A 12609-nucleotide genomic window follows, 5' to 3' on the forward strand; every position below is an offset into this window, starting at 1 on the left:
AAAATCGAAAACTTGAAAAGGCGAAAAAATGAAAAAGTTTCAAAATCCAGTAATTGAAAAGTCGAAATTTCTTAAATTGAAAAATTGTAAAAGTGAAATTTTTTTAAAATTTTATATTTAAAATCAAAATTAGAAAAATTGCAATTTAAAAATCTAAAAGTTGTAAAATTAGGAACTTGAAAACCGAAAACAGCAATTCAGAATGTATTGAAAAATCTAAATTGAAAAATGTCACATTGAAAGAAAAAATTATAAAATCAGAAGGACAACCGAAAAATTAAAAAAATAAACAAAACAAAAACCCGCAACGAAAAAATTGCAAGTCGAAACTTTGAGGAAATGAAAAATTGAAAAAAACTGAATCTTAAAAAAATAAAAATCGAAAAGGTGAAAAGTCGAATCAATTAAAAAGTTTTAAAATCCTATACTTAATTGAAAAAATTGTAAAATCAAAAAATTGTGAAAATGGAAAATTTTAAAAATTATTATTACATATTTAAAATGAAAATTACAAAAATTGCAAATCTAAAATTGAAAAAACTTAAAATTAAAATATCAAAAATCGAACAATTGAAAATTTTCCGAAAAATTGCAAATCGAAAAATCCGTAAATTGAAAAAACAAGAAAAAATAAAAATCCAAAAATTGAAAAGTAATTATTTTTAATTATAGTTATTATGTCATATTTAAAATAAAAATCAAGCAATTAAAAAATTTAAATGTTTTACAAGATTAATACCGGCAAAATCAGTTTTATTTTAACAAACACTACTACTAGCCCCACCCACCCACCCCCTGTTTTCTCAGAGGATATGTGATTTGCCAAATTAAGACTTGTCTTAGTAAGTACTACCCTCTGAAAAATTAAAGAACGGGTGGGCAGGGCTAGTACTTGGTAAGATGTGACTCACTTTGGCAGATGACATATCCTCTAAAAACCGGGGGTGGGTGGGCGGGGCTAGTACATGGTAAGATAAGATTGATTTTGGCAAATGACATCCTCTGAGAAAAGAGGGGGCGGGTGGGCGGGGCTAGTACTTGGTAAGATAAGACTGATTTTGGCAAATAACATATCTTTTGGAAAAATAGCGGGCGGGTGGGCGGGCCTAGTACTTTGCTGATTTTGCTCCCATTAATCTTGTAAAAACTTGTGAAATTTAAAGGTGTTAAATATGATGAGTTCTGACTTGTGATTTATCCTTGCATTAATATTTTTTAGATTTGCTTATACAGGTGGCTCAAAAAAATTAATAAATGTGTCAATTTATTTCATTGATTAAATCAGAATATGTTGAGAATACAATACTATTATTTTTAGTATTTTTAGTATACTGCACCAATCCATTTATTATTAAGTCTTGTTTTTTTTTTTAAGTAAATGGTGTAAAAGAAACATGTTCCTAAACCGTGACAGATGTTACATAATAAAATTTAGTAACGTACCTAAATGAGTCATCAAATTCGCAGCAGAGCTTAGATAAACATGTGTTAGCATTTAAACCGGTAGTCAAAGATTTGGGTATAATATTGGACAAGAAATTAACATTTATCCCACATTGTGACTATATAACGAATAAAGATAACAAAAATCTAGGCTGTATCAAGCAATACAGCCAAAATTTTAACGAAGTCGGGTAAAATCTGCAGTAGACCAAACCTGAAAACCAACCTAGATTGATCAACCTCCTTTGAAACCTATCCGCGTAGAATCTCTCAAGCTTCGCTTTTGAGTTCTTCAGTCGTACCAGCTCTTGAGACAGCCGAGTCTTCCAGTTCGCCGGATGTAGCGTCATTATCCAGCGCTAGGCAGCCCGTAATTACGGAATATTATTATCGCCATCCAAGACATATACGGACATACAATACTACTTACCCAAGACCGGTCTGTCTACTCTGCCACTTCCAATCGTCATTAGTCCAACTTTTGTTCATTCATTGCTCGCACATGTTTAGTGTTTTGGTCATACACGCAAGAACACCTCACCAATAGACAAATATTTACCGACTAAATGGTTCGAAGGTCAGAAACGAACCTCTCAAAGTCTGTTTACCTAGAACCATTTGACCAGGACGGCACGTTTTAGCACTATTTACCCAAGTTTTTATGTGGTTTAATTGCGTTTGAACAGCGTCTTTTAATTTTCCGCAACAGACATACACGAAAAGGTCGTACGGAACGTCCGATAATTATTTATAGCTCTGAATTCACTCATAATTCCGGAGGAATTATTTATGAGTTTCACTTGTAACAATTCGGAAATATATTATGTCTTGACGTCGTCCTAGACTTGTCACTTGCGTAATTAATCAATTTTGTAATTAGCAAAGAAATTCCGAATTAATTCATCAATTTGAGGAGTCATTTCCGTCGGGTTGCGTAATGTTTGGCTGGGGCAAATTTACCGGTTTCGTCACGAAACAGTATTTGGTCAGGCGAATTTTATGTGGAACTTGAGTTTTTTTGGAGAACTGGTTGGTTTATGTCGTTGCTTAATGCTTTTCTCTATTTCTAACCACCTACGAGGTACTAAACGATTTTTGTGCTGTTTTATGGCCGATTTTAGCCCAAGGAATCTGTAGGTAATTACAGTACCTGTTCTAAGTGGGTACTAATGGCATTGTTATGATACCACAATAAACCATAAAAACTACCATAATTCTATAAATCGTAAAATCAATTTTTGTAACGGTGCACCCACAGATCAACGGAAACCAATATCCTGTCACAATTTTAAACTTTATAAATCCAAGTGGAGCAATTAATTCTACCAGACTTCGACAAACCACAAATTATAAAGCTGGTTATTAATTACAGCTCATCAGTGAGAGCCATTTAATTACCATGGTATCGAGTACTAGAGTTAATTATTCCACGTGACGCAGCTTGACTAAACTTTAAAAAATGTGTCTGCCGCACAGGTACTACTCTCACAAATTGTACAATCCATGTGACCTCTTTCGGGAACAGATGGTGCTGATGATACGCTTTACGATGGGAAACTGTCACACTTCCTGTAAAACAATATCGTTGTTCGGTACTATCATTTCCACCAGTTTATGGTGTTTTGTTCGCCGAGAACACAAAGACAGTGAGCATAGGTCAAGCGCTGTAATTAATTTTTACTGCTGATGGTGAGTGTTCACCAAATGGGCAAAGTTCATCTTTCTAGTGGTACCTCTGTACAGGGTTTAATTGACCTTGCCGGTCTGAGGGCATCTCCAGGTACCAACCACTCCTGGTACCCACTCATTTCACCCACGGACTGCCCACGTTCACACCTGTTAGCCGGCAAGACAGTTACCTCGCCTATCGACTCATTAATACAACTACTGACTTTCGATGTTTAAGATGCGGCACTTCGACAGACAAATGGAAATTGGATATACCTTATTTGGGTGCCAAAAAAATCCCTTGGACAGTAGCATCGCTTATAGCATGACAACCGATAATGTTACTAATTCATAACTGAGACGACAATATAAAGTTTTTTGTCGTTGCTTTGACACAACAGAGTGTTTTAATGGCCGCACGAAAGTGACCAATTAGCTCGATGTCGTAATTTTATTGTTTGATTTTATTGCTATCGGTGATGGATTTATAGAAGGTGATGCTTTATTTAGAAATAAACAGCACTTAACTTCTAAATATAAAACGTTTTATTGGCTGCTGAAAATGTACTTAAATGAACGATTAGCCGAGGGTCTTGAGTGTTATCTCCGATCGGTTCTATTCCTGGCAATAAAAAGGGTCCCTTAATTGACTTTTTCTGTTTTGTCAGACAATGGGGCTTGTTAACACCTTGTTAACACGCCTAATGGGGTGGCAAAACCATCAGGAAGTCGATAGCACGATAAGTACCGTAATAGTACCTATACATCTTATTAAAATTACAAGTTCTTGCGGACTTTATTAAAATGCAAACCAGAGTTGTTAATAGTTAGCAAACTATGCAATGAATAAAGAAATAAATCTAGTGGTGGTACTTTTTACTTTTATGTGTTAGCACTCCGCTAATTAACCAAGAAATCGTACCGATAACTGGCTTGTAAAAGTATTTGTATTAAGAAACCAGCTAAAGAGCACAAACTTGTTTCCGTGAGTGCGGCAATTCCAACAAATCGTGCAATTAGCGAAAATAAACAGAGGTAGTACCATGTAACAAAACCACCACTAGATACGTGCTAGTGGTACCATTCGGGTTACGACCAAGTCATCAAAATCCTTGCCCACGTTTACGTGCACCATAAACCCCCCATCGTTTTATGGCTGTCATTTAAAATAACTGGACCATCGACGAGTCGTTTATTTTTATGGCATTTTTTAAAACGTCCATTTAATTCGATTTTTTTTTGTTGCAGGTACGTGGACATTAATAGTAAAAATACTAAATAACCGGCGTCTTCCTAATGGGTGAGTGCCTCCAACAACGTATTTAATTATAAGAAATACACAAATCAAACGCAGAAACGACCTATTAGCCGTAAACAAACTTTATGTTAATTTCAATTTTCGTATTACATAAATTATTATAATTTGAAGGTGTGGGACGTTCGTTAGGTGAAAACTTTATTAAAATGTTTCCAATTACACGCTAGAGCTAAAAATAAAGCGAGTTGAGGTAGCTGTGAATTTGTGTCATTCGTTCTTTATTTCCAATTTTTTAATTTTTCAAAATTTCCATTAAATGTTTTTTCGTTTTTCATTTCGATTTTGCAATTTTAGAATTTTGCTGTTTTTCCTTTTTTTTGTTCGAAAAGTTGGTAAATTGAAAAACTGAAAGAACGAAAAATTGTAACGTTGAAAAACCAAAAATCGAGACACTTGCAAAAAATAGTAAAATCGAAAATTATAGAACCGTCAAAATTGTAAAATCCAAAAACTGGAATCTTGAGAGATCCAAAAATTGAAAAATTAAAAGTTTTAAATTTAATCAGTTGAAAAATGGAAAAATTCTATAATCGTAAAATTGAGAATGTGATTTTTTTAATTATAATTATTATTATTTCATATTCAAAATGAAAACTAGGAAAATGTAAATCAAAAATTGAAAACCTAAAATTTGAAAAATCCAAACATTGAAAAAAGAAAAGTTATGAAATCAGAACACTGAAAAACCGAAAAATTGAAAAAATGAAAACCCGAAACGAAAAGTTGTAAATCGAAAATTTGAAAAGGCAAAAAAATGAAAAAGTTTCAAAAACCAGTAATTGAAGTCTCAATTGTAAAATTGAAAAAGTGATTTTTGTTAATTATAGTTATTATGTCAGATTTAAAATAAAAATCAAGCAATTAAGTTGTAAAATCAAAAACTTGAAAACCGAAAAACAATAATTTAGAATATTGAAAAGTCCAAAAATTAAACAATAAAGAAAAACTGAAATGATAAATTATAAATAGAAAAATTGAAAACTAAAAATTTGTAATCGACAATTTGAAAAATCCAAATTGAAAAATCTCCGATTGAAAAAAAAAGTATAGTTATAAAATCAGAACCGAAAAATTGAAAAATCGAAAAATTAAAAACCAAAAATTTACAAATTGAAAAATCGAAAAATTGAAAAATTTTACAATAAAAAAAGAAAAATCAGGACATTGAAAAACCGAAAAATTAAAAAAAATAAAGAAAATAAATTGAAGAATAAGATGAAATATTGAAAAACTAAACGAAAACTTGAAAAGGCGAAAAAATGAAAAAGTTTCAAAATCCAGTAATTGAAAAGTCGAAATTTCTTAAATTGAAAAATTGTAAAAGTGAAAAGTTTTTAAAATTTTATATTTAAAATCGCTATTAAAAAATGTAAAAGTTGTAAAATTAGGAACTTGAAAACCGAAAAACAGCAATTCAGAATGTATTGAAAAATCCAAAAATTAAAAAAATTAAGAAAAACCGAATCGAAAAATCCAAATTGAAAAATGTCACATTGAAAGAAAAAATTACAAAATCAGAACAGTGACAACCGAAAAATTGAAAAATCGAAAAATTAAAAACCAAAAAGTTACAAATTGAAAAATTTTACAATAAACAAATGAAAAATCAGAACATTGAAAAACCGAAAAATTAAAAAAAATAAAGAAAATAAATTGAAGAATTTGATGAAATATTGAAAAACTAAAAATCGAAAACTTGAAAAGGCGAAAAAATGAAAAAGTTTCAAAATCCAGTAATTTGAAAAGTCGAAATTTCTCAAATTGAAAAATTGTAAAAGTGACAAATTTTTAAAATTTTATATTTAAAATCGCTATTAAAAAATGTAAAAGTTGTAAAATTAGGAACATGAAAACCGAAAAACAGCAATTCAGAATGTATTGAAAAATCCAAAAATTAAAAAAATTAAAAAAAAACGAATCGAAAAATCCAAATTGAAAAATTTCACATTAAAAAAAAGAAAATTATAAAATCAGAACAAGGGCAACCGAAAAAATGAAAACATAAAGTAAGCAAAAAATCTAAAAAAATTGCAAACTGAAAACATGAAAAATTGAAAAATCGAAAAATTGAAAACCATAAAATTACAGATTGAAAAGTCAGAACATTGAAAAACCAAAAAATTGAAAAAATAAACAAAATAAAAAAAATAAAAACCCGCAACGAAAAATTGCAATTCGAAAATTTGAGGAAATGAAAAATTGAAAAAAACTGAATCTTGAAAAAATAAAAATCTAAAAGTTGAAAAGTCGAATAAATTAAAAAGTTTTAAAATCTTATACATAATTGAAAAATCGAAATTTCTAAAATCGCAAAAATTGTGAAAATGGAAATTAAAAAAATTATTATTACATATTTAAAATGAAAATTGCAAAAATTGCAAATCTAAAATTGAAAAAACGAAAAATTAAAATATCAAAAATTGAAAATTTTCCGAAAAATTGCAAATCGAAAAATTCATAAATTGAAAAAACAGGAAAAAATAAAATCCAAAAATTGACAAAGGAAGGAAAATAAACCGAAACGAAAAATTGCAAATCGAGAAATAGAAGACAAGAAAATTGAAAAATTGTAAATTCTGCAAATCGAAAAATTGGAAAAGCTATAAATTGAAATATCCAAAAGTTGGAGTATCGAAAAACTGAAAAATTTAATAATAAAAAAGTATAATTTAAGAAACGAAAACAATGAAAAATTAAAAAATTGCAAATTGAAAAACTGAAGAAACGAAAAAGTGAAAAAAATCGATATTGAAAAAACAAAAAATTATGAAATCGGAACATTTAAAAATTCAATAATTATAAAAATGAAGAAAACAAAATCTGAAACGAAAAATTACAAATCGAAAATTTGAAGCAATGAAATTTTAAAGAATCGAGACACTGAAAATTTAAAACTTGAAAAATCACAAATCGAAAATTCGAATAATTGAAAAAATTAGGAAAATAAAAAACTGAAACGAAAAATCACAAATTGAAAATATGAAAAACTAAAAACGGAAAAAATGCAAATCGAAAAATTGAACAATCCAAAAATTAAAAAAATTCACCTTGAAAAAGTTATAAAATCAAAACATTGAATAACTGAAAAGTTGAAAAAAAAAAACAAAAAACCGAAATGAAAAATTGAAAAATTAAAAAATCCAAAAGTTAAAAAGTCGAATAAAGGAAAAAGTTTTAAAATCCAATAATTGAAAAATCGAAATTTCCAAAATCCTAAAATTGTAAAAATGACGTTTTTTAATTTATTATCATTATTACATATTTAAAATGAAAAGTAGAAAAATTGAAGAAGCGAAAACTTAAAAAATTCAGAAACTGAAAAATCTAAAATTGAAAAAATTATAATTATTATTACATATTTAAAATGAAAATTGCAAATCTAAAATTGAAAAAACGAAAAATTAAAATATCAAAAATCGAACAATTGAAAATTTTCCGAAAAATTGCAAATCCAAAAATCCATAAATTGAAAAAACAAGAAAAAATGAAAATCCAAAAATTGACAAAGGACGGAAAATAAACCGAAACGAAAACTTGAAAATTCTGGAAATCGAAAAATTGGAAAATCTATAAATTGAAAAAATTCACATTGAAAAAGTTGTAAAATCAAAACATTGAATAACTGAACAGTTGGAAAAAAAATTAAACAAAAAACCGAAACGAAAAATTAAAAAATTAATAATCGAAAAGTTAAAAAGTCGAACAAATAAAGGAAAAAGTTTTAAAATCCAATAATTGAAAAACCGCTACAAAAAATTGCAAATCGAAAATTTGAAGAAATTAGAAATTGAAAACAACTGAATCTTGAAAAAATAAAAATCGAAAGGTTGAAGAGTCGAATGAATTAAAAAGTTTTAAAATCCTATACTTAATTGAAAAATCGAAATTCCTAAAATCGTAAAATTGTGAAAATGGAAAATTTTAAAAATTATTATTACATATTTAAAATGAAAATTACAAAAATTGCAAATCTAAAATTGAAAAAACGAAAAATTAAAATATCAAAAATCGAACGATTGAAAATTTTCCGAAAAATTGCAAATCCAAAAATCCATAAATTGAAAAAACAAGAAAAAATGAAAATCCAAAAATTGACAAAGGAAGGAAAATAAACCGAAACGAAAAATTGCAAATCGAGAAATAGAAGACAAGAAAATTGAAAAATTGAAAATTCTGGAAATCGAAAAATTGGAAAATCTATAAATTGAAAAAATTCACATTGAAAAAGTTATAAAATCAAAACATTGAATAACTGAAAAGTTGGAAAAAAAATTAAACAAAAAACCGAAACGAAAAATTAAAAAATTAATAATCGAAAAGTTAAAAAGTCGAATAAATAAAGGAAAAAGTTTTAAAATCCAATAATTGAAAATTCGAAATATTCAAAGTCCTAAAATTGTAAAAATGACGTTTTCAAATTTATTATCATTGTTACATATTTAAAATGAAAACTAGAAAAATTGCAAATGAAAAATTGAAGAAGCGAAAATAAAAAAATCAGAAATTGAAAAGTCTAAAATTGAAAAAATTATAATTATTATTACATATTTAAAATGAAAATTGCAAAGCTAAAATTGAAAAAACGAAAAATTAAAATATCAAAAATCGAACAATTGAAAATTTTCCGAAAAATTGCAAATCGAAAAATTCATAAATTGAAAAAACAAGAAAAAATGAAAATCCAAACATTGACAAAGGAAGGAAAATAAACCGAACAAAAAATTGCAAATCGAGAAATAGAAGACAAGAAAATTGAAAAATTGAAAATTCTGGAAATCGAAAAATTGGAAAATCTATAAATTGAAAAAATTCACATTGAAAAAGTTATAAAATCAAAACATTGAATAACTTAAAAGTTGAAAAAAAAAAAAAAATAAAACAAAAAAACCGAAACGAAAAATTGAAAAATCGAAATTTCCAAAGTCCTAAAATTGTAAAAATGACGATTTCAAATTTATTATCATTGTTACATATTTAAAATGAAAAGTAGAAAAATTGCAAATCAAAAATTGAAGAAGCGAAAAATTCAACAATTTAGAAACTGAAAAATCTAAAATGGAAAAATAATAATTATTATTACATATTTAAAATGAAAATTACAAAAATTGCAAATCGAAAATCTGAAAAAAAGAAAAACTAAAGAATCGAAAAATTAAAAAATTATTAACCGGAACTCGATAAATTTTAAGACGAAAAATTACAAATAATCTAAAAATTGGCAAAATTAAAACTGGAAAAAGAATAAAATCCAATTAATTCAAAATTTGCAGTATTCAAAAACTGAAAAATTGAAACTTCATAATAACCTTCACCGAATTTTTTTACCACGATCCAGCACGCAAAAACAAAGCCCGACCGGTAAATTGATGGTGCATATCGTGAATGATAATAAAAATTAATGACCTGAAACAACGGCCTGCATTTTATAATAGCCACAAGGTACACAAATAAAGCCGATTTACAGCTTCATTGCGGCGCGTATCAGTTTTATTTCGTATAAGGCCGGAGAAATAAATAAAGCTTTGTCGTGACTGAGGAGGCATTACGTCGGGAATTTTAGTGTGGGGAAATTTGTATTCATCACTTTCAACAAGAAATTTCAATTGCAATAAACTTGAGCTCGGACGGAAGAGCCGGCACGTAGAGGATGTCAGTGGAAAGTTGGACTTCATTAGAGACGAGTTCCCAGACCGTTCGAGGATGAAAAGTGTGCTGGCGTGTCATACTTTGAAACGGCTTTGTTGGGGTATCGGAGCAAAGCCGGAGGTACGCGCTCTTAATTATACAATTTGTGTGTTCTTGAAATCGGACCAGTTCGAATAAACACTGGTTTCAGATACTGTCGAAACACCTCTGAGATTAATTGCCCAACTAACAACCAACTAGCTAATAAGCATCCTATAGACACCTTTGATTAACTATACAGATATAATAAATATTAAAATCATAACTCACATCTCTCTTCCAATTTTGAATACGAAGTTTCAACATTCACAATAACTGATTTATAGCCAACTATTAACCCAAATATTCTCGTACCCCCATTTTCACACGTGTGTTGACTTCCTACCACGTGCATGCTCTCAAGATTTTTTCTACAAGCATCTGCTGGAACCCCTGCAGACTTCCACTTTTTTCATCGAGCACAAAAACCAAAGCGCTGACATAAGTCGATGACGCGTTAATTTATGGATTAAATATGTATTGGCCAGAGTCGACTCGTGACGGATACCAGCATCGTTTTTTCGGTGTCGTTCTTTAATGATTCGCTGCACTGACCACATTGCCACGGTCTGCTGCCTCTGCGTTACCCATTTCAATGAAATTATTAATGCGGAAAAAATTCGAGCGAATGAGCTTTCGGTGTAAAGCGACCGACATGGGTTTTTGTTGGTTGCGATATGATTTGGGTAATTTCGGGGGCTTGCTTAATTGTGCGTTGGGGTTTGGTGCCCGATTGTATAGTGGTCCAACTCTGACTTCGTTTTTATGGCACTGGAATCTCAATTACCGCAAGTATTAGGAACTCTATTGAAAATGTAAATAGCCGTGCCGTAAATCATCTTAAAGGTTTACGGGCGCATACGGCCCTGTGTAGGGTAGACAGTTGGTCCCTTGATGGTTTATGACCGCTGGATTACTTACGGCAGAGGCCTATTGTGGAACACCTAACTTCTTCACAATAGGATCGAGTCATAAAAACGAACCAGTAGTTGGATCACTATAGAACCAATGCTCCGAACGAGGGCAGCATGACCTCGATAATCCGTTCACCGGCAAGCCTCGTCCATCACAGTCACCTGCCTGCTGCCTCACCTCCTGGGGCTCGGGGCCGGGGCAGCGCCAAGCTGACTGCTGCAGATTTAAATGTTAGAAGTTAATAGTTCATCGGCGTCACGCGTGCTATTGTTTGCGAAATTGGGTTCTTGAGTGGGATGGCGAAAAGTCTACTTCCGTCGAGAGCGAGGGGTCACAGCCAGACGTACAAGCGGTGGAAGTCTGAAGAGGTCTCCCGTTTCCGTCCTTCTGTCCGTCTGTCTGTCTGTTATCTGTAGATATCAGTTTTTTATTAAACTCATAATTTTGGAATTTTTTTTTTTGAAAAAAATCAAGATTGATAATTCTTGAATTATTTATACATATATTTAATAACCGAGGCAATTTATTTTATTGATTAAATCAATCAAAAGTTTTTACTCACTAATTCGCAAAATCAAATCTTACAATTTTTCCAAAACTCTGGATCTACAATTTTTCAAAATTTTGATTTTTATTTTTCATCTTCCCGATTTTTTAATTTTCATTTTCTTGGTTTTGTATAATAATTTTTCATTTTTCATTTCCTTTATTTTATTTTTAGACTTTTCTTTTATAATTATTGTTTTCTGATAATCTCTCTAAAGTAAAAACCAGTTAAATAACATTCCCGCAGCTTTTTTGACCTGAATTTTTCCATTCGTCAACTTTTAATTTTTTTTGTTTCTTCGGTTTCTCGATTTTTTTAATCAGGTAAATTAAAATCAACCCAGTTCTCACGATTTATTTTTTTTTTTAATGTTACCATTTTTACCACAGATTCCTAATAACAATTTTGTTAACAGCTAGTATTTTAAAATATACACACGAAAAGCACAAAATTTTCTTATTTTTTGACTCTTCAATTTTTCGGTTGTTAAATGTTTCGATTGTCCAATTTTTCCATTTTTCGATTCCCGACTTGTCACTTTTTCGATTTTTCAGTTTTTTCAATTGTTTTGATATTTCTTTCAGTGTTGGGATTTTTCAATTTTCCGATTCTTCAATTTCTCGATGCTTCAAATTTTCGATTTCCCGAGTTTTTCAGTTTCGATTACTCGCTCAGTTTTCCGACGTTTCAGTTTTACAGTTTTTCGATTTTTCGAATGTTCAATTTTTCAATTATTCGATTTTACAATGTTTCGATTTTATAATTTTTGTTTTTTCAATTTAAATTTTTTCAGTTTCCGCTTCTTCGATTTTTCGATTTGCGATTTTTTGAATTTTTCAATTTTTTGTTTCTTAAAATTTTCGATTTACAATTTTTTATTTTTTAAAATTTTTTCAATTTTTTGGTTTTTTAATGATTTTCAATGTTTTTTTTTAATACAAAAAAATTTTTCAGTTTAAATTTTTTCAATTTTTTATTTCTTCAGATTTTTAAT

The 12609-nt window shown here is 29.4% G+C and overlaps 1 protein-coding gene across 7 annotated transcripts in view; it reads left to right on the forward strand.

Moving 5' to 3' along the window:
• The window catches only part of LOC135125009 (protein TANC2), a 267204-nt gene that overhangs the window by 196742 nt on the left and 57853 nt on the right, over positions 1-12609 (forward strand). The window contains exon 2 of one of the 7 annotated variants that reach the window (XM_064050283.1): positions 4360-4411. The exons of the other annotated variants lie outside the window; for them this stretch is intronic. Within the exon in view, the coding sequence (XP_063906353.1) occupies positions 4408-4411 (4 nt within the window). The 5' untranslated portion in view covers positions 4360-4407. The remainder of the gene's footprint in view (positions 1-4359; positions 4412-12609) is intronic. 7 annotated transcript variants of the gene reach the window in all.

This window comes from Zophobas morio, unplaced genomic scaffold, assembly GCF_036711695.1.
Source record: "Zophobas morio isolate AGI-343-1 ecotype UQ-CSIRO unplaced genomic scaffold, CSIRO_AGI_Zmor_V1 ptg000008l, whole genome shotgun sequence".
Classification (NCBI taxonomy): domain Eukaryota; kingdom Metazoa; phylum Arthropoda; class Insecta; order Coleoptera; family Tenebrionidae; genus Zophobas; species Zophobas morio.